Below are 23790 nucleotides of genomic sequence, written 5' to 3' on the forward strand. Positions count from 1 at the left end.
GATTTCCTTTAGGATGGACTGGTTGGATCTCCTTGCAGTCCAAGGGACTCTCAAGAGTCTTCTCCAATATCACAGTTCAAAAGCATCAATTCTTTGGCGCTCAGCTTTCTTCACAGTCCAACTCTCACATACATACATGACCACTGGAAAAACCATAGCCTTGACTAGACGGACCTTTGTTGGCAAAGTAATATCTCTGCTTTTCAATATGCTGTCTAGGTGGAATAACTTATCTTCCAAGGAGTAAGCGTCTTTTTATTTCATGGCTGCAGTCACCTTTGCCTTTAGCTTCTCTTTTTTTCTCAGCTATTTGTAAGGTTATACTCCTCAAATAATCCTTTTGCCTTTTTGCATTTCTTTCTCTTGGGGATGGTCTTGATCCCTGCCTCCTGTACAATGTCATGAACCTCTGTCCATAGTTCTTTAGGCACTCTGTCTATCAGATCTAATCCCTTAAATCTATTTGTCAATTCCATTGTATAATTGTAAGGGATTTGATTTAGGTCATACCTGAATGGTCTAGTGGTTTTCCCTACTTTATTCAACTGAAGTCTGAATTTTGCAATAAGGAGTTCATGATCGTGAATTCCTTATTTCAGAATTACTTTAATATTTATGAATTTATTTACTTTCTTAAAACTTCTATTCAATCTCAAATCTTGATATAAATATGTTATATCAAAGAAATTATTGTTTCCCAAAACAGCCTGCTGATTAACATAAACATTAGGTTCTGAATGATATAACAGCTCAGCAAATACAAGACAGCACAAAATAAGATCTGTAATCAGAAACCATTGTTTCATACAATCATAATATATTAGACCATGCTAACATATTCATTAATTTAATAAATATTTATTGGTCATCTACTATGGGCTAGATACTCTTCAAAATCCTAGGAATAATTTTTTGAACAAGCCAGGAAAGGTCCTGCTCTAAAGGAACTTATACTCTAGTAATTAGGGGGTTAGGGAGGACATGGTGGCTCAGATGGTAAGGAATCCTCCTGCCATGCAGGACATATGGGTTTAATCCCTGGGTTGGGAAGATCCCCTGGAGAAGAGGATGGCTACCCACTTCAGTAGACAGAGGAGCCTGGACAGGCTGGCAGGCTTCAGTCCACGAGGTTGCAAAGAGTCAGACATGACTGAATGACTAACATCTTCACTTTCATGTAGTGATACTATTAAAAATTACATAGTTGGTGCTGTAAGATATTTTGTGTCTAATAAATGGAAAAGACCATCATAATAAATATAGGACCCATATGTCTTCAGCACTAGTAGCTTCAGAAAACTGAAGCAAAGCTAGTAAGCCTCCTTAACCACAAACTCTAATAATAATCAAACAGCTTATTGATTTGATGGAATACTCTCCGCTCCTCCCCTCCTGCACATCGTTGGCTTATGTGCACATACAGACACACATGCACACATAAGTAATACAACTCCTTTACAATGCTTTTAAAAATTAACCATTAATACACTAAACATGCTGAGTTGCTTGGAGACACTGACTCTAGAACTTGCATATTCAATAAGGGGCAATAGTCCCAAACCCATTCAATTTTAAAACAAGAAGAGTCTAAGATTATAGGAATTTTCAACAAACACACACATCCAAAGCAGTAATACAGCTAAAAGGTAGCAATAACTGAAAATCTCTTTAAAATTCAGTCAATGTCATTACCATTTGCTTTGATTTCCTTCCTCTGAAGTCTACAGTGTTTTGGTTGCTACCCAGAAAACAAAGGCAGGAAGCAATCGCTAAATGGCAAAGCAGAGATTATGAGCTTTCAGCTGTTACAAATCATGAATTTTTAACATCAGAGATTTATAAAATGTCAACTGCTTATATTTACATTATGGTTAACAATGGTACAAAGCATGGAGAATGTGACAGTTTTCTTAGACACCAAATATCATAAAATTAAGCTTCACTTACAAACCATCTAGGCCTTACTGCTTCAAGGTGTTAATATTAATGCATCACAAGCATAAGTTCAGAGTCAGAAAACAGGTAATATCTAGACTTCTCACACAGTTTCCAATAGCTTAATTTTTCAACACAGAAGACTGTGGAATACAACAACTTAAAACAAAGGTATACTTAAATATTAAATTTTTGAGCAAAAAAAATTAATTGAGTTAATTACTAATCCTATGATTTCATTTTATTCAAGGCTTGGAGGTCAAGATTATGTATGATTTCTTAGACTCTGAAATAACATTTTTGAGTCAACTACAGTTTTTGCCTCTTTTTGTAGCAGGATTTGAAATACATTTGGTCTCTTTTTGAACACTACTTCTGAGAATGTCATCGAAGGCATGTTTTTACTGCAGTTCGAAAGTGAAGACAGCAAAAACCCCTTATGGACTACTCCTGAATTTCATTTCAGGAGACAGGTGCAGCAGTGTCGGCTTATTTATTTTGGGAGAATGATGAAATTGGCAATAGCATTTGTTGAGTTCCTATGACATGCCTGGTGCCTTTATCAAGGGATACGAGTCTGGGCATGCAACATCTAAACTGGAGACTTGTCAACACATAAGCAATTCTCCAGGGTATATTATTTAGTGAAAAAGCCAAACATAGAATAGTGTGCATACCATTTGCACAAGGCTGTTTGTAGACAAAAAGAAAAGACGCGGTTTATACATGAATGAACTACTGTAAACAAGAGATTGACTGCTTCCAAGTAAGAGAAATTGGATAGCTGAGCACAGAGAACAGGGAGATGCATGCTCTTTACCCTTTTGTGAGCTCTGAAATATGTGCCAAGTGACTATATGCTTTGTTTTTGTTTAGTTGCTGAGTCAAGTCCAATTTCTGTGACCCCATGGACTGTAGCCTACCATGCTCCTCCGTCCATGAGATTTTCCAAGCAGGAGTACTGGAGTGGGTTGCCATTTCCTTCTCCAGAGGATCTTCCTGACCCAGGGAGTAAATATACCTATAAAGACAATTTAATAACTAAAAAATTATATCGACTGACTCTATTTGCTAGAGATTTTTCACCAGTCCATGGGCCTCACCTGTGAGGATATGCTTTTATCTTGCTTTCCTTCATTGCATCCATGCTGCTGCTGCTGCTTAGTCACTCCCGTCATGTCCGACTCTGTGCGACCCTAAGGACTGCAGCTTGCCAGGCTCCTCTGTCCATGGGATTCTCTAAGAGTGTTAGAGTGCGTTGCCATGCCCTCCTTCAGGGGATCTTCCCGACCAAGGGACTGAACCCGGGTCTCCTGCACTGCAGGAAGATTCTTTACCACTGAGCCATCAGGGAAGCCCCCATTATATCCATACCACCATCTAAATCAATTCTAAACCAGTGATTGCCATACCTAAATATAAATTAGAACTTCTCAGAATTCCTTTGAAAGGTACCAATGCCTGGTCCCCATTCCTTGACAGTCTGATCTAATCAGCCTTGATATGGGGTTGGATATTGTTATGTTTTATGTGTCCCCAAAGTAATTATTAATATAATCTATGGCCAGGATTGAGAAACCAATGCCTAGTCCTTAGACTAAGCATTACCTAAAGCTTCTCTGGTGGCCCCATGGTAAAGAATTTGCCTGGCAATACAGGAGTTGCAGGAGACCCAGGTTTGATCCCTGGGTCAGGAAGATCCCCTGGAGGAGGACATGGCAATCCACTCCAGTATTTTTGCCTGGAAAATCCCATGAAGAGAGGAGCCTGGCAGGGTACAGTCCATGGGGTTGCTGAAGAGTCAGACATGACTGAAACAATTGAACACATTACCTAAGGCTAGGCTATTTTTTCACTATCTACCTACCTGGTTATCCCAGTAGATGAGCCTAGAATTTAACACTAAATTTTGCTGCTTTTTTCCATATGTTATCAGTAAATGAGCCAATCTAAGTATTGATAAAAAGAATATATTGATATAAATGAAATCTGATAATAGGAGGCCATTTACTGAGAAAACAATTGAAGAGAAATGCCTTATTCCCCCAATTACTTATGCCTTGATCCCTAAATCAGATTCCAGACTGGAGATATCTATATCTATATATCATGATTTGTAGCACCCTGTGTAAAACTGCCTTATCCACAAAGATGAAACGATTAACCCCTGCTCAGCAGAGGTTAATGTGTTGTCCAGAGACCACTGAAAATTAAGTTTTAGTTTGGGGTTTTACTTTGGTTTTATTACTGCTTGAAAGCACTATACCTTTATCTTTAAATGAAGGGTTTCTGATCTGAATTTCAGAGGGGTTCATAAATATTCTGATTTTTTTTAATGTGTATATGCTCTTTTTCCTAGGGAAGGAAGTCAATTGCTTTTATCAGTTTCTGAAATCCTTCATAACCAAAAGATTTCTACATATATCCCTAGGTTTCTAGGTAAAATCTCTTTAAGATTTTGTTTCACTCTGAGAAACAGCTTGATGAAGCTAGAGGGCAGATGATCATAACTCAGTTCATTTTCCCCCCAACAGGGTGGCTAAGCCTCCCTATTGCTACCCTCTTAATCCACTTTTATCAAAGGGCTGCAAATAGTCTCAAAATCCAAACTTAGTGCCCTGTCTGAGGTCCCCAACCACACTGTCTTCTTTATCCCCCTATTATTTTGATTACAAGAATTTGCCATTTTTGTAAATCAAAGCCAGTCAAATATCAGAAGTTTCATGTGGTTCAAATTAATGCTTTGAATACATTTGCTATTTTGACAATCCCTCTTCACTATCTCCTGTGGTAGATACCACAGAGTTGCAATTCCTCAGGTTTGAGTCCTTGCCTTTCTTCGGTTAGGAAGGATAGGCTCTAGCTTCCAGCCTGAAAAGGTAAGACTTCACCATGCCTACATTCAGGCTGCATATGTTGATCTATAACCTCATCTAGATCTATCCCTTTTGTACAAACTTTCAGCTATAAGGTGAATAGCACCTGAGGATCTAATATATAATATAGTGACTAACAGTTGACAATACTGTATCACTGAAATTTGTTAAGAGTAGAATTTAAATATTCTCAACAGGAAAAGAATGATTAATATGTGGGACATTTTAGTTAAGCAAATGGGAGAAATCCCTTCATAATGTACATGCAGGCATGCATGCTCAGCTGTCATGTCTGACTGTCTGCAACCCCATGGACTGTATGTAACCTGCTAGGCTTCTCTGTGCATGGGATTCTCCAGGAAAGAATACCGGAGTGGGTTAGCATTTCCTCCTCTGGGGAATCTTTCTGACCCAGGGATCGAACCTGCGTCTCTTGCATCTCCTGCATTGGCAGGTGGAGTCTTTACCACGGAGCCGCCTGGGAAGCCCTTATGATGTACACACGTATCAGACAGCCTAAATTTTATTCGCCAATTATACCTCAATAGAGTTTTAAACAATCAAAAATAGGTCTGCCCCTTTTGGTTTGTTCTCTTCCCCTGCCTTTTCCCAACTCTGAGAGTTGACCATACTGACACTTTTGACGATCTTACCCTCAATGGGATAAACCATTTCTTCCACCTAGGTAATAAACGTATTAAAAAGATGCTTACTTTAAAAAGTTATTAATGCCAAGTAAATGAAGCAGAGCACAGTAATTGGTAATTCCACAGACCCAGTGCTGAGCTAATGAGGGACTCTGACATATGTACCGTTCTCAGCAATCAGAGAATATTTATCACTAGGATAGCTGGTAGTTCAAGGCTAGATAAAAGCAGGACTGCTTTCCCCTCTGAATTCCTCCATGCGGATGAGCAATCACTCTGCTATATCCTGTAATGAAGGAACAAATTCAGGCTCTCTTTACTCATAGCAAGAAGTGAGAATTCACTGTTAGAGAAACTAAATGGCCTCTTGCATTATTACACCAACAGGTTTCCGCCCAGAAAATAAAGTGTATTCCATATGTATACTGCAATTCAAAGTGTATTGAAGCGTATTCAAAATAAAGTGTATTCAATATGTATACTGCAATTCAACCTGAGGCTGTACAAAGTCCAACTCTTCCACACCGTTCCATAATTTACCAAATACAAACTTCAGCATGCTCATGTTTCTCCATGTTAAAAATAAAATGAACACACAAACTTTCCTAGGAAACTGCCCTCATACGCCCAAATTGCCAAAGCTCTTTTCAGTTTTGTTCTACCAGCCCTCTCTCCATAACACTTAGCTCACCGATTCCTCATCTTCTGGAAAACCTCCCCTCCACTGGTTTTTAGGACACGGCTTTTTGATTCCTTTATCGCTTTTCACTTTCTCACTCTCAATTTATATTGCTTTCCTTTCTCAGACTTCACCTCGCTGCATAACTTGATCACTTTAGGTACCTGAATTATTAACTCTTTCACATTTCTAATTCTTAAAGTTCTTCTGAGTTTCAAACCTCACTTCCCAACGCCACACAAATGTCTGAGTAGCTCCTTGAAAGTCAACATTACCAAAACCAAAAGTACCGTCCTCTCCTCCTCCATACTGTCGCTCCTCCTATAGTATTTCCGTTGACCACTGCCACCATAGCGGCTGTCCTAGCTGAAGACATCAAACTATTCTCAATTTCCTTCTTTACCTTTGTCCTACAATATCCACCGGACACTCGAACATCCTGCCTTCTCCTTTATGTTCAGATCGCTGATACTCTGGTTCTGGCATAGAGTAGGGCAAACCAGTCTGCACTACTCAAGTTTCCCAACTGTTCATCTCAAAATTATGAACCCAAGGACAGAGACTTTGCAGCCAGAAAACCTTGCTTCAAATGCCAGCTCCATCACTCTTATGCTATTGGCAAAGTTATTTGACGTCTCCGAAACTAAGTTTCTACAACTGTCAATAGGTAGGCAAAATATTTATCCCATGAGTTTGGAGACAGAATTAATTAAGACCATATAAACTGCTTAGAGGAGTTCCTATCACCCAACACTCATCCATAGACGCTGCTGTTATTACTTGTACTGTATCATCCACAAACCTTTACTGTCTACTCAAGTCCTACACTTCTCTTAAGGGACTAATAGAAAGATTTTTGAGCCCGGATATAATCCTTAGGTATGTGACCTAAGGCAACTTATTTAATTTCTTTGATCTTCATTTAGTTCTGTCATCAGAAAGTTGCATGGAACTAGGTGCAAGCGTCTAATGTAGAGTATTAATGGTTCAATGTAGCTTCTGGAAATTTTTTCACATTTTCTACACACTGTAATACATTTCTTAGGTGGTGTCTTCAATTTGTTTGCTTTCTGTCCTTTACACTACTCTTAATTCTTTGACTATATTGTCAGTGCTTTTATTGCAAGGAGGGCGTCTGATACTTTCTCTGTCTCTCTATCAATCCTAGCAAGATGCTACGCTGACAACAGGTACCCAATAAATATTGTTGTTGGAGCTACGACAATAGCTGCACTTGCTTGTTCGATCATAAAACACAGGCACACACAGAGAAAAATGCTCAAAAAAGGAATCTTTCAACAACTAGTCTTGTAAGAAACCTAAAAGATGCTAGCATCAGGTTTACAACCGGTTCCAATTAAGATACTGAAATTATATAGCCTGAATCAAAGTAATAACTGAGTCATCATTTTTCTTATTTCATACAAACACGAAAAATACATTGTTGTTATACTAGACTTAAAAGAAAGAAATAAATTTCCATTATATGAGGAAAAAGAGAGAAAGTCTTTGGTGTATGCCTATGGAGTGTATTAGTTAGCAATATTATGGCAATTTGTGGTTAAAAAAAAAGTAACAGATTTCATACTTGAAAGAAGCAAATCTCTGTCCTTGAAAAGGGGATAATCAATAAACAAAACAGGTTAACATAGATGGAAGTGCAAATGTCTTGCAAAAGGATTATAACTCTATACATGCAAGTAACAATTACACTGTTAAAATGAAGCCTGGGAGGCACTGAGAATTCAGAACATCCACATGTGGAAAATACATCATAGAATGTCTTCACAGAGATTACAAACACAAAGCCGAACAGAGCAGACGACAGCCATGGAGGAAACACTGGGGATGACCTAACAAGAGTGTTCAATACTAAAATAACTTGAAAGTAGTTCAAAGACGTATCCTCAATGTTCTGCAACATGAGACTTTCATACTGCAAAATGTTTTAACGTTTTGATCCAGGTATATATGGTGATGATAATGTCACTATTTTATATAAATTGATATTGTACATGCTATATTTTGTATATATTTTATAGATATATATCCATAATATTTCTTTGAAGCTTTCACACTGATTTCACGTACACTGTTTTACTAAATTTTTACACAAATAAAGGAGAGTGCAGAGTTCATTTCTACACTAAGCATACTGTAAAGAAAAAAAAAATAGGGCTATCTAAACTTTTCCTTCCTCCCATGAAATCAGGAAAAGAACATTCAAAAAGAGACTATCAAGCTGAATACCCTGAAGTTTTCAAAGATATACAGGCAATTTAAAAGCTTGTAATGATAAAGCCCATCAAAAAGTAGAAGTGAAGGGTTATATATGTTTGGATAATAATGAACCATGAAATGTTCTGTACTATTTGCAGATGAAAGGCTTCTAGGCCACTCTCATTTCAATCACAAGTTCTACTCTGAAAGGACAGATTCTTGAGGGGAGAGACCACGGGGTTATTTTCCACATCTGCTGCCCATTCTTCAAAGATGGTAGGAGCAGGATCAACACATCCCCATGTGCTGATTCCTTTGACTGGTGCTCAGAAGAGAATTAATGGGGTCTAAAGGGAGCAGACTCTAATGTGCTGATGACCACTTCAGAGTTGGGAGGACAAACACTTTGAAAGAAGAAATGTGGAATATGTGAAAATTCAAGCATTACAATGGCTGGATTGCATGGGAATGAATGCCTGGTGTTTATATTGTAGAATTTTATTCTGGGAAAGAAAATATTCATAGCTTTGAATAACAGTAGCTTATAATATCTAGCATTTATGGCACAATTATATTCTGGCAACTATTCTAAGGTATTTCAATGGATTAACCAATTTAATCTCATGTAAGAAAGGTACTATTAATAGTAATATTTATAGATGAGAAATAAAGGGCTGAATTATTCAGAATTGGTTTGTATATTTTAATTGGGCAGTCCAATGTGGCTTCCAGAATTGCATATATTAAATATGTACACATCAGTGAACAAAAATAAATCTTTGTTTCTTGAAAAAGATACAATGGATTACTTAATTTGTTCATGAAGTTCTCTACTAAAGAGAAAATTAGAATTACTTTTTCCTTTCTCGGGGAAAAAAAAGTCTTTACTTACAAATCAAGTTTTTGTTTTTGTTTTTGTTTCCTGATATCTTCATTGAGGCATTTATTAACAAATATTTATTGAGAACTGAAAATCTGTCCAGAACAAGACAAGAAGCTGAGACTTGATGGTGAGAAAACACTAACATGATTCCTTCCCTCACAGAGTATAGAGTAGAGAGAGGTAGATAAATCAGAGGAGCATGAAAATTAAAGTGAAATGGCAATGGTGACATAAACCAAGAAGGAAAAAAACCCAGGTGCTTAAGAAAGACTACGTAGATTTGCCCTAGTCAGAGAGGCCAAGGAAGGCTTCTCTCAAGAGGGGACACTTGGCTGTGCCGTAAAGGATAAGAGGAATATATTTCAGGCAACGAGTCAGAAAATTCCTGTAGCAGATATGAGCATAACAATAACATCAGAAAAATAGAAGCATGTTTTCCTCAGAAGGGAAGAAAGTAACTAAGATAGACGAAAGTCAAAACTTTCAAACATTGAAGAGTCAAATATGAAGAGGACTGAAAATGTCCACTGGCATATGCAAAATATAATTACTAGTTGCTGTTGTTGTTTAGACGCTAAGTCCTGTCTAACTCCTTGTGACCCATGAACTGCAGCATGCTAGGCTTCCCTGTCCTTCACTATCTCCCTGAGTTTCCTCAGACTCATGTCCATTGCATCAGTGATCCATCCAACCGTCTCCTCCTGTCTCCCCCTTCTCCTCCTGCCCTTAATCTTTCCCAGTATCAGTGTCTTTTCCGAACAGCTGGCTCTTTGCATCAGGTGGTCAAAGCACTGGAGCGTCAGCTTCAGCATCAGTCCTTCCAATGAATATTCAGGAGTGATTTCCTTTAGGATTGACTGGTTTGATCTCCTTGCAGTCCAGGAAGCTCTCAAGAGTCTTCTCCAGCCTCATAGTTTGAAAGCACCAATTCCTCAGCGCTCAGCCTTCTTCATGGTCCAACTCTCACATCCGTACATGACTACTGGAAAAAAGCATAGCTTTAACTATACAGAGCTTTGCGGGCAGTGATGGTTCTGCTTTTCGATACACTGTCTAGGTTTGTCATAGCTTTTCTTCCAAGAGAAAGTGTCTATTCATTTCATGGCTGCAGTCACCATACGCAGTGATTTTGACCAGGAAAATAAAATCTGTCACTGTTTCCACTTTTTCCCAATCTATTTGCCATCAAGTGATGGGGCCAGATACTACCATCTTTGTTTTGTGAATGTTGAGTTTTAAGCCAGCTTTTCCCCCTCTCCTCTTTCACCTTTATCAAGAGGCTCTTTAGTTCCTTTTTGCTTTCTGCCATTAAAATGGTGTCTTCTGCATATTTGAGGTCGTTGATATTTCTCCTGGCAATCTTGATTCCAGCTTGTGAGTCATCCAGCCCAGCATTTCATATAATATACTCTGCATATAAGTTAAATAAGCAGGGTGACAATATACAGCCTTGATGTAATCCTTTCTCAATTTGGAACCAGTCCATCATTCCATGTCCAGTTCTAACTGATGCTTCTTGTCTTCCATTCAGGTTTCTCAGGAGACAGGTAAGGTGGTCTGGTATTCTCACCTACAATTATGTAAAGTTTAAAAATAAAATAAAATTTAAAAAAAAAAAAAAAAAAAAAAGAATTTTACAGTTTGTTGTGATCCACACAGTCAAAAGCTTTGGCACAGTCAGTGAAGCAGAAGTAGATGTCTTTCTGAAATTCCCTTGCTTTTTCTATGATCTAGAGGATGTTGGCAATTTTATCTTGGCTCCTCTGCCTTTTCTAAATCCCGTTTATACATCTGAAGTTTTCGGTTCACGTACTGCTGAAGCCTGGCTTGGAGAATTTTGAGCATTAACTTGTTAGCATGTGAAATGAGTGCAACTGTATGGTAATCTGAACATTCTTTGGTACTGCCTTTCTTTGGGATTGGAATGAAAACTGACTTTTCCAGTCACTAAAGAAATTATCAAAAGCTTGTTATTATGAAATGAAGATGACAGATGTCAGTTTGAGAGGATTGTGGAGTTAAGTTCTAGGTTAGAAAGCGGAGCTATTGGGTATAGGCAAGAGCCTTCAAAGATGAAGAAAGCTGTAACTGCATGGGGACAGGGAATCAACAATTTATGGGGTTTTTTTTTTTTGCTGCTGTTTGTTTATTTTACTGAAAAAAACAGGAATGTGTTGAAAATTTGGCAATTATCAGGAAGCTAAAATCAAAGCAGACAACCAGGAAAATGTAGGCCTACATGGCCTGTATGGCAGGAGTTCCCAGCTTCCAGGATCTAATACCTGATGATCTGAGGTGAAGCTGATATAATAATAATAATAAAAATAAAGTGCACAATAAGGATAATGTGCTTGAATCACTTGAAACCATACTCCAACTCCAGTCCGAGGAAAAATTGTCTTCCACGAAACTGGTCCCGCGTGTCAAAAAGGTTGGGGACTGCTGCTCTGTGGCAAAAAAGAAAATCGTATTTAAATATCCATTGTAAGTTTTATGGTGAAACAGACTGCTTCAAGTGGGTAACTATTCTGTACTTGGAGGTTTCACTGAATATCCAACTTAATTATAACCATTTTTAATTTTTTTTCAGCTAATGTAATTATTCATTCATAATATCATAAGCCATTTGTACTCAATAAAAGAGAAATGTTTCATGAGCCGATTTTTGTACTCTAGATGATTTGGCACAGAGTAAGCTGCAAATCTCCTAATACTTCAGAACATCAATTTTTGTTAAATTAAAATGCATCACTAGGGAAAAATATCATCACAGATACCAATTCACTGTCTACGTCATACTATAGTTTTAATTGCTATATGCTATATATTGCTATAATATGCTAGAATTCATTAAGAATAAAAATAAATCTTTGATCAATGAAATTTATGAGTTTATTTTTATTCAGAAAAGATAATCCTATGAAGACATGAATGATCTACTAAATTATTCTGTTCACTATTCAAAGAATGCATTTATATTATGTAATGGAAGATTTTTGCTTCCTAAATTAAAAATAATTATAACACTAAAATAAAACAATGCCAATTTAGCAATCCAACTAAAATTGGGGCACAAGTGGGACAATTATTTTGTGGAAGTTAATAAAGACTTTTTTCATTTGCTGGCCTAGTGACGAGTCAGGACTCCGTTATACTTTAGTTTTGCTTTAATTAATCAAGCAAGTTTTCACTCTGTGTTCTGCATGCTCCAGTTGTCAATTAATCCTCTTAGAAATTCATTTACACAATAAATTTTCTGTGTCTCCTGAAAGGCACTGTGCTGGACACTGCACGTACAGAAATGACAAACATCCCCATCCTCAGCTGACGGTATCACAGGCCTGTATTCACAAGACCAAAGGAATCTAGATGGTATAATGCAATTATAAAGAACTTCAATCAGCCAGAGGAAAGCATGGAAATATCAGAGAGAAGATGAAATCCAAGTTGATCCCTTAAGAAAAAGAACCACTCTGCTATGTGATCAGAACAAAAGTGGAATTTCAGTAGAGGAACCAACTTAATCACTGGCAGTTCGATCCTGGGTTGGGAAGAGCCCCTGGAGAAGGGAAAGACTACCCGCTCCAGTATTCCGGCCTGGAGAGTTTCATGGCCTGGATAGTCCATGGGGTGGCAAAGAGTCGGACATGAGTGAGCGACTTTCACTTTCACTTTTTTCTGTTCATATAAGTGCTAATACTGACTGGATTGCTGAGTAGGAAGCTGAATTAGAGGTCAGAACAAGAGACAGATGTTAAAGGTGGGCAAAGAGCAGATGACTACAGATTATTCATATCATGCAAATAAGTTTGAATTTTGTTCTTTGATGTCTTTTTTAGTAACTTTTAATTGTTTTTTATATGAGATAATTGTAGAGTCACAGGGAATGGTAAGAAATAATACAGAAATATGTCATGTATCCTTAACAGCTTTCCCAATCAGTAACACCTTGCAAAACTATAGCTTAATATCACAATTAGGACACAATATAATCAAGATAAAGAACAGTTCCATCTCTATAAGGAGATGTTGCCCTTTTGTAGCCAAAGGTGTTTACTGCAGTATGTAGGAAAACAACTGATGTTTGCATGTTTATCTTGTATCCTGAGATCTGGCTGAACTCACTTATTAATTACAGGTTTTTAAATATGTTTTATAATTTCCTAGACAATCATGCCATTTGCAAATAGAGACAATTTTATTTCTTCCTTTCTGATATGTTTCTCTTTTTGTTTTCATATATTGCCTTATCAAATTAACTAGGACTTTCAGAAGTCTATTGAATAAAAAGGTGAGATTGGACATCCTTGCTTTGTTCTTAAACGTAAGAAATACTTAGTCTTTCATTATTAACTACTGGCCTTTAGCTGTTCCTTTTAGAGAGGCTTATGCCTGGAGAATCCCAGGGACGGGGGAGCCTGGTGGGCTGCCGTCTATGGGGTCGCACAGAGTCGGACACGACTGAAGCGACTCAGCAGCAGCAGCAGCATGGTTCCTCCAGTGGGTCAGCAGTAAAGAATCTGCCTACAATACAGGAGACGCGGGTTCGATCCCTGGGTCAGGAAGATCCTCTGGCATAGGAAATTGCACCCCACTCCAGTATTCTTGCCTGGGAAATCCCATGGACAGAGGAGCCTGGCAGTCTTCACACTCCATAGTGTTGCGAAAGGGTCAGACACAATTTAATGACTAAACAATAAGAAAGTGGTAACACATTTTCCAAATTTTTCTTTCCCTTGAGAATGTCTTTATTTCTCCTTTATCTTCAAAATATATTTGCATAAATACAGAATTCTGATGGACAGTTCCTTTCTTCTCACACTTGAAAAACATTCTGTCACTTTCCTCTGACCTCCCTAGTTTCTAAAAAATCCTATCATTCAAAGGGTTTTACCCATACAGATGAGAAATCTTTTCTCTCTAACTACTTTGAAGATTATTTTTTTTGCCTTCAATTTTCAGAAGTTTGATTAAGGTTTTTTTTGTATGTGGATTTCTTTATAGTAACGTTGTTTGAGGGTTTACTCGGTCTTGAACCAATAGATATATATATAATTGGCCATATCTGAGAAGATGAGAAGTTTTCAGAAGTTTTCCATTATTTTTTTCAGGCCTGCTCTCTTTCTCCTCGCCTTTCATGACTGAAATCACAAATGCTATATTTTTTGTTATCATTCCACATATCCCTGAGGCTCTGTTAGTTGTTTCTTTTCAGTCTGTTTTCTTTCTGTTGTTTAGATTGGGTAATTTCTATTGCTTCTTCTTCCAGTTCAATAATTGTTTCCTCTGTCCCCTCCATTCTGGTATTGAGCCCATCCATTGAGTTTTTATCTTTGCGATTATGTTTTTCAACTCTAAAATTTCCCTATGATTATTCTTTATAGCATCTATATCTTTGCTGGAACTTTTGTTTTTAAGGTATTTTTATTTATTATTTTTTAACATAGATTTATTTAATTGGAGGCTAATTACTTTACAATATTGTACTGGTTTTGCCATACATCGACATGAATCCGCCACGGGTGTACACATGTTCCCCATCCTGAACCCTCTTCCCACCTCCCTCCCCATACCATCCCTCTGGGTCATCCCAGTGCACCAGCCCTGAGCACCCTGTCTCATTCATTGAACTTGGACTGGCGATCCATTTCACATATGATAATATACATGTTTCAACGTCATTCTCCCATATCATCCTGCCCTTGCCCTCTCCCACAGAGTCCAAAAGACTCTTCTATACATCTGTGTCTCTTTGGCTGTCTCGCATACAGGGTTATCGTTACCATCATTCTAAATTCCATATATATGCGTTAGTATACTGTATTGGTGTTTTTCTTTCTGGCTTACTTCACTTTGTATAATAGGCTCCAGTTTCATCCACCTCATTAGAACTGATTCATATGTATTCTTTTTAATAGCTCAGTAATATTGCATTGTGTATATGTACCACAGCTTTCTTATCCATTCATCTCCTGGCTATTATAAACAGTGCTGCGATGAACATTGGAGTACATGTGTCTCTTTCAATTCTGGTTTCCTCGGTGTGTATGCCCAGCAGTGGGATTGCTGGATCATAAGGCAGTTCTATTTCCAGTTTTTTAAGGAATCTCCACACTGTTCTCCATAGTGGCTGTACTAGTTTGCGTTACCACCAACAGTGTAAGAAGGTTCCCTTTTTTCCACACCCTCTCCACCTTTGCTGGAACTTTTTATTTCTTAACTGTAACTATTTTTTTTACCTTAAAAAAATAGAATGTTTAAAGAATGTTCATCATCACTTGTTGAAGCATTTTTACCACAGTTGCTTTAAAATCTTTGTCAGATAATTCTAACATCTCTGTCATCTCAGTTCTGGCACCTATCAACTGTCTTTTCTCATTCAGATTGAGATCTTTTTAGTTCTTGGTATGAGGTCATCAAATCCTGGACAGTTTCTTGGTATTACATTATGAGACAGACTCATATTTAAATCTTGTTTCAGGTGGCTTATTTAGATTTCACTCCAGCAGAGAAGGAAGACATAGGGGTAAAAATCCAGGTTCTTCATCTGACCTCCATTGATACCCAACTGGGTACCCTGGTGGCTCAAATGGTAAAGAATCTGCCTGCAATGCAGGAAACCTTGGTTTGATTCCTGGGTGGGAAAGATCCCCTGGAGAAGAGAATAGCTTCGGAGAATGCTCCTCATTACTCTGGGTTGGTTCCCATTCTAACTGTAGGCTTCTAAAGGCACCTCCCTGGAGAAGACAATGGCACCCCACTTCAGTACGCTTGCCTGGAAAATCCCATGGACGGAGGAGCCTGGTAGGCTGCAGTCCATGGGGTTGCTAAGAGTCGGACACGACTTCACTTTGCACAACGAAGTTCTGCATTCGTCTTTGCATTTGACTTTTCACTTTCATGCACTGGGGAAGGAAATGGCAACCCACTCCAGTATTCTTGCCTAGAGAATCCCAGGGATGGGGGAGCCTGGTGGGCTGTCATCTATGGGGTTGCACAGAGTCGGACACGACTGAAGCGACTTAGCAAAGGCACCTTCCTGCCTGGACAAAGTAAGAGCTCCCTGCTACTGCTCCCAACAAGGCCTCCACTGAGATCACAGGGAAGAGACAGGTGGTCTTGTTATTGAAAATCCCCAAAATCCTGACCCTCTACTAGGCTTCCACTGACTCTATCCCAATGGAGAATGGAAGGGGTATCTCATTCCTGGTAGGTTAGGGGGATAAGCCCAGGCTCCTTATTTGGTCTCTACTGTTACTGCTTGTTCAACACGTCCTCATTACAATCTAACAGGAAGGAAAATCTTGGCTCCCTATTCAAACTCCTCTGACACCACCCTGTGGGAAGAGGGTTAGAATTAAGTTCCTCCTTAAAGCCTAACAATTGTGCAAGTCTAAACTTCCCACTCAGCCTTTGCTGTTGGCAGTGGGGTTGGGACCATGGATCTGTCTGTGTCATCTGTCTGGAATGGAGCCATCTAAAAGTTTCCTGTCTTAGGCTGCTCCTTCCTAAACCTTTGGCTTGAGAGGTCAGGCTTGTTGTTTTTTTGTTATTGTTGTTTTCCTTTTCAGAGGGTTTAGTTTTGTTGTGATTTGCTTTGTCTGCAGTTATTGGCACTTATAGGTTGTCAGCTTCTTTAGACACAAATCTAAGAGGGAAAAATTAAGCCAAGGTCTCCTCACTATGTTGTTTCTCAAATTGCAAGGTCCCTAAAGTCAGTTTCCCTTCTTATCTCCATCTATTAGTCTTACATTTGTTTTAGACATAATGCCTAAAATGTTCAGTTCTACTTAGTGTGAGGAAAAGAGAAAAGTATGCCATCTCTAACTTCCTGGAGGCAGAACTCAACCCTTTGAAAAAATTTAAGTAACGAAGTTCTGCATTCGTCTTTGCATTTTAGATGGATAGTGAGGAGAGCTCAGAAATTAGAGTTTGGGTAGAGATGGCCTGGAAAGACATCTGAAGGCAGTATTTATTAGAACATGGTCTAGACTGGCTGTCTGAAATATACAACTGGAAAGCACAGGCACCAGTGAGATCAGAGGCCAAACACAGAATGCACACCAGTCAACAACATACTTAATCATTGTCACAGCGTCGACTATGTGGCAGGAGGCATGGAAACAAGAGGACACTTTTGACAGGTGCTAAAATATGGGAATACCAGACCACCTTACCTGCTTCCTGAGAAATCAATTTGCAGGTCAAGAAGCAACAGTTAGAACTGTTCATGGAACAACCAACTGGTTCAAAATTGGGAAAGGAGTACATCAGGGCTGTATATTGTCACCCTTATTTAACTACATAAGGATACATCATGTGAAATGCCTGGCTAGATGAATCACAAGCTGGAATCAAGATTGCCAGCAGAAATATCAATAACCTCAGATATGCAGATGACACCATCCTAATGGCAGAAAGCAAAGAGGAAATCTTGATGAAAGTGAAAGAGGAGAGTGAAAAAGGTGGCTTAAAGCTCAACATTTAAAAAATGAAGATCATCGCATCCAGCCCCATTACTTCATGGCAAAAAGATGAGGAAAAATGGAAATAGTAACAGACTTTATTTTCTTGGGCTCCAAAATCTGGCCAGACTTCTTATAGGCAGCTGGACTCCTCTCAAATAGCATCTTATAGTAACCAACACAAGGATTCATTGAAAGTTCCTCAAATATGTTTTACCCTGTCATTTCACATCTGACAGCAAGGAGATCAAACCAGTCAATCCTAAAGGAAATAAACTGAATATTCATTGGAAGGACTGAGACTGAAACTCCAATACTTCAGCTACCTGATGCGAAGAGCTGACTCATTGGAAAAGACACTGATTCTAGGAAAGATTGAGGGAAGAGGGAGAAGGAGGTGACAGAAAATGAGACGGCTGGATGACACCATGGATTCAATGGACATGAGTTTGAGCAAACTCCGGGAGACAGTGAAGGACAGGGAAGCCTGGCATGCTGCAGTCCATGGGGTTGCAGAGAAGTCAGACATGACTGAGCAAATGAACAACAAGAACAAAAAAAAATGTAAATCAACAAGCTGTAGTCAGCAATAGAATATGATATGTAAGGAGAATGAAGTTAGAATCACTTCTTGATTCTTAGTTTAGCTGACTGTAACGTTAACAACAGAGCAGAGTACACGGAAAGAAATGTCTTTGGAGGGAAAAGTGGAGATTGTGAGTTCATTTCACAGGACCTTGACCATAAGGGATGTCTGGGCCATCTGAAAATCCCTAATAATAAGCTGGTGCTTAGCAGGAAGGTTAGATATAGATAGGAGGAGTTAGGAGCCTGGGTATAAATAATAATACTCAAGTCCATTTGCATGGAGATTATCCAGGAAATATAAGCAGAATGAGAAAAGAGGGCTAAGAACAAGACTCTACTATCACCCAATGTTGAGGATCAAAGTAAAAGAAACCAAGAGAGGAAACGGAAGACAGGATGTCAGAGAGGCAGAATGAGAACAGAGAAGTAGCATCCAATTTAGTTCCATAAGCACTTACTACATGTTTAGTGTGTATTGTCTACTACGCTGAGACTGGCTTGTGAGGCCCTCACACTTGACTAGATATAATTTCAGAATAGTGTGGTCAGCTAACTAACAGACATATGTTCAAGGGGCAATGGAACCACAGAAAGGGGAACTGAGCAGTCAAAGACTTTGAGGAAATTTTCCAAGCGATGATTACATCTAATCAGAGTCTACAAGATAGATGGAATGAACCAGACAAGGAAGGACAGAGGTAAAGTCATGTAAGGCAAAAGAAACAGCCTAAACAATAGCAAAAAGATATAGGGGACTCAAGAGGGCAGAGAGAATTACCATCACCAACACAGGCACCAGGGTTGATGCCACTGAGAGAAAAAATAAAATCAAACTGAAGAAAATCCTTGACTTTGTCTCTTACTAAGCCACCACTGACCTCTGATACAGTAGCTTTATGAAACAATGTGGAGAAAAACTGGACTTCACTGGGTTGGAGAATAATTGGAAGAATATAAAGTTCAGACAATAAGGGAAGGGTATTTTTTCCAAGGACTCAGTGGAGAAGAATATAAAGATGGGATAGCTAGAAATGTGCAGGAGTCTAAAAGGCTTCGTTTTATGATAAGAGAGAATCGAGGAGGTTTATAAGCTGTAGGAAAGAAACCCGACTTCACAGATAAGATTTAAAAGGTTAAAAAAAGAAAATCACCCTTTTGTACAACAAATACTAATAGAGCATCTAGACTGTTCTTGAGCTCATCATTTCAAGATAAAGACAAACAGAGCCCTTTTAATGGTGTGACAATTATGTTATAAATAAGCTTAAAAAATAAAAAAGGCCAATGGTAAATGCACAAAAATTACATGTACTATAATCCTAAAGGCAAACTAATACTTAATAAATACTTATCAATATAATGGCATCTTTGGCTTTGTCACTTTATATTAGCAATTCCACAATTCATTATAAGTATTTAGTGTTAAGGCTTATTTTGTTTACTTCCAAGGGAATTATTATTTTAATAAAAACACTTATTCTATTGCAAGGACTTCAATATGGACACAATTGTCAAGATTATTTTATGTTTTAATTATTACAAATACCACAGGGCATATTAAGTCTACAAAGGACAGCAGCATAGTATAAAAGATGAGGAGTAGTACAAGATGGCGTAATATTTGTGTCAAAGTTTGCGTTAATATCTCTGAGCATTTCAATACAGAAAACCAGCCAGCTGAAAATGCAGGAATAATCATGCTTTTAAATGTTGACTGGGACTAGGAGATTGCCACAAAGATTAAGAACAGTCTCTGATTCTTTCAGAATCATTGACTTGCAGAATGTTAAGATTTTAAAGAACTTTGACAAAATCTAATACTATTATCCACACCTCACATAAAATTCTCTTCTTCAGATTCCTCTCTTGATGTTGAAAGACTTTAAGTGAAAGAGAGCCTTCTATTTCAGAAGCTGCCTATTCTACCAAAGAACAGTTAAATTTTCTCTGATTATGCCCAAAAGATAGGTCTCTGGAATTCCACGTTACTACATTACTATATGGCAACTCTTTAAATGTCAAGATTCTTAACAAATATGCACACTAAATATATTACTATTATCAGACTAAACCATTCACAATTTCTTCATCGCTTTCTTGTATGACATTTTCACTCTATTTCCTTTCGTCCAAATGCTTTCTAATAAGTTAATGATTTTTTTCTTCTCATTAAACTGAACATAAATTTCCAAATGTAAGAAGGGAAAATAAGATTATACTATTGCATATGGTGACTATTTTTTAAAGTCATCCTATCAACCACTGATGTTTGAACTACAGACAATTATAATCACAGGGATTTAACAACATAAATTGTAACCAACTCAAATTTCCCTGACTTCATTTTTGCAATTATATTTTAATATAATTATAAAAGGATTTCCATATTCTCCCATCTTGTGTGTTTTACCCCAAAAGTCCAAGATTATTTTGTGTACTGATTTAGCAAACTACCATTTTACTGTTCCTCTCAACTTCCGATATCCTACAAATCTGATGGACATGTGTTTTAAGTATTTATACAAGGCACTTACTAAAATTAAATAGAATAGGCATAGGAGCAGAATTTTCTAGTATACACCCAAAAATATTATTCCTGGTTAATATTAATCCATGCAACTGAATCTTCATGCAACTGAAGATTCAATCTGATCAGTCTAGAAGCATATATACACACAACAATTATACATACATACAACATCATCAGAAATTATACATACATCATCTATTATACATACAGAAATTATGTATACATCATCTATTATACATACAACAATCATCAGAAACTACCAAAAATATCTGCTAAAATCAAGAAATCATACAGTTGAAATCCATTAATTCTCTAAAAACACAAAAAGGTGAATCTCTGTTTTGTGATGACTGTTTTCTAAGGTTCTAAATCAGGATCAGTCCAATGATATTTTCTAGAAAGGGACAGACATAAGTTTTTTAGTGTATATTTTTCAGAATATAATTTTATGGCTTTGTTCAACACAATTTAAATAACTGTGTATTTTTTTCTGTGTATTTCTCTGTCTTATGAAATCATATTTTCAAACTGGAAGAAGACATAAAAATGTTCCCTGTCCCCATTCAAATTTTTTTGTTCCTACTTAGACTACTTCTCAGAAACTTTCAGTGAAATTAACACTATGTATATGTGGTATGAATTTTATTACCTCATATAAAACCGTAGTATTTCCATGTAGAAGAGGTCCGTAACAGATATAGGAATGTCCAACAACCCAGCCTAAGTCAGAAGCTGCCCACCACACCTAAACAATAAGAAGAAAATAAAATGCATATATCTTAATCAGATAAATGTCATATAATATGAATTTAAAACCATGATTACCTCTCCAGGTTTAAGTCCATATATGGAAGACATCGACCAGTTAAGCATTACAGCGTATCCTCCAGTGGGCCTCACCACACCCTAAAGGAAAGAAGAGATGAAGTTAAAATCAATAGACAATGTGTTAAAAGATGCTCTTTCTTCATACTATCCACTTAAGAAAAGCTCCTGTTTAAAGTATTTCATATTCTACAGCTATAAATAACTTGGGCTTTCATGTATTAATAATTGTATCTGAATCACCATTTCTTTGACACCTCCAATAACAAACACAGAATAATTTGTTCATACCAGTCCATTTGTAGAATTCATTCTCACAGACCATTCTGGACTTTCTAAAGAAAACATGATTTCACAGAATCACATGCAATAAAAAGAAAAATTTCCAGGGGTAACATCAATTATCAACACTGCATTTTAACACATATTTCCAGAACAAAAATGAAAACTTTCAAAATTAAGTCCACAGAAAGATCAAAGATAGCTGTGTGCCTAAGACACAGGCCACCATAAGGATATTTATTCCTTAATAGTATTAAATAATAATAGGATGCCTAGAGGAAACAGTCATATTCTAACTGGAGTCTTATTAAAATGCTAACCTGAAGGACCATGCTACCACAGTAGTAGAGCTGAGCAGTTCTTTAGATCTAACTCCTGATGAGTCAGATCTAAGGCTGACAGATCTGATTGTTACGGCATAGCACTATAGCTTTCCTGAATCAGTTTGTGAGCAGATATTCTTGAGAGTGAATGTATTCAATGTTAATACAAGATTAATATTTGAAAACTAAGTGCAAGAGTCATCACAGATAAGAACTGACAGCAAATTTAATAACTAATTTCATTTATTGCTTCATTATAAACATTAGTCATTACTGGCTCCCAATGACTTAATGACGTGAATATTCAGAACGAGAAAGTGAATGCTTGCTAAGAAGTATGTTATGTTCACTCACAAGTATTTTCAAACATCTCTTAGTAGAGCAACTATAATCACTCAGTGAAGAAAATAATTATTTTACCTGAAAGGGCACACATGGCTGTAATGAATGAATGTGCTCCTGGTTGAACTATTTTGGCACAGCTCTGTAACTATAACACACATGCATGCATCAGGAGAATGACAAAGAAGTTGACTTTCTGTTTGTTACTAACATTGCTGCTTTCCTCAGGTACCACTACTAAAACATAGGTATCAAGCTGTGGAATCATTTTATCTACCAGCAGCAACACCTGGTCTCTTGGCAAATGTCACAGGGAGCTTTGCTGGCATTTGACAGGTATGCTTTCTAGCTTGTATGGCATGGGTAGCATGCAGCTGGCTCTTTTGATCATCTTGGGAGAGTTAGAAATCCTAAGCTCCTGCCAATAATTTTCACACATGCATTTTCCCATGCAAACTGAGCAGGTCTTCAACTGCTATATACTCTACATGTCTTCCATGTACTTGGCTAATTTTTTTGTCTTATTGAGAAGATCTTTTCCTACAGTTCAAAATCTTGATGAATTTGATATGAATCAACTTGCAAACACTCTTTTCTAAAAAGTTTTATTCATTTGGTAAAGGATAAAATAGAGGTTTTTTCACAGACAATATGCTATCAATGGGAGAAGACAATGGCACCCCACTCCAGTACTCCTGCCTGGAGAATCCCATGGACGGAGGAGCCTGGAAGGCTGCAGTCCATGGGGTCGCTAAGAGTCGGACACGACTGAGCGACTTCACTTTCCCTTTTCACTTTCATGCACTGGAGAAGGAAATGGCAACCCACTCCAGTGTTCTTGCCTGGAGAATCCCAGGGACAGAGGAGCCTGGTGGGCTGCCATCTATGGGGTCGCACAGGGTCGGACACGACTGAAACGACTTAGCAGCACGCTATCAATATTCTGTGAAATTTAATGTCAGGCATGATTTCACTTAAGATGTTTTAGAATTTCTCTTCACCTGTCTGTTGTCCCTGCATTTAGAGGTCATTTTTAATTAATAACTCTAAATATCATTACAAAAGGGTAAATTTTTTATATTAAATGATAGAGAGTAAGAGTAATCAACTGGAAGTGACAGAAAGGAATAAAAGGCTAAGGAGAACATAAATGAGTAGTAATTCATTTGTAAAACTTAGAAGATAATTTAAAGGA

General features: G+C 37.7%; 1 protein-coding gene across 3 annotated transcripts in view; it reads right to left on the reverse strand.

Annotated features, from left to right (window-relative positions):
• ACSS3 (acyl-CoA synthetase short chain family member 3) overlaps nt 1–23790 on the reverse strand; it is a 191668-nt gene that overhangs the window by 90740 nt on the left and 77138 nt on the right. For all 3 annotated transcript variants that reach the window (XM_044941895.2, XM_025284397.3, XM_025284394.3), the window contains 2 exons: nt 21649–21729; nt 21473–21568 (listed from right to left, as the gene is read on the reverse strand). In XM_044941895.2, the coding sequence (XP_044797830.1) occupies nt 21473–21568; nt 21649–21729 (177 nt within the window). The remainder of the gene's footprint in view (nt 1–21472; nt 21569–21648; nt 21730–23790) is intronic.

Source organism: Bubalus bubalis, chromosome 4, assembly GCF_019923935.1.
Source record: "Bubalus bubalis isolate 160015118507 breed Murrah chromosome 4, NDDB_SH_1, whole genome shotgun sequence".
In the NCBI taxonomy this organism is placed as follows: Eukaryota; Metazoa; Chordata; class Mammalia; order Artiodactyla; family Bovidae; genus Bubalus; species Bubalus bubalis.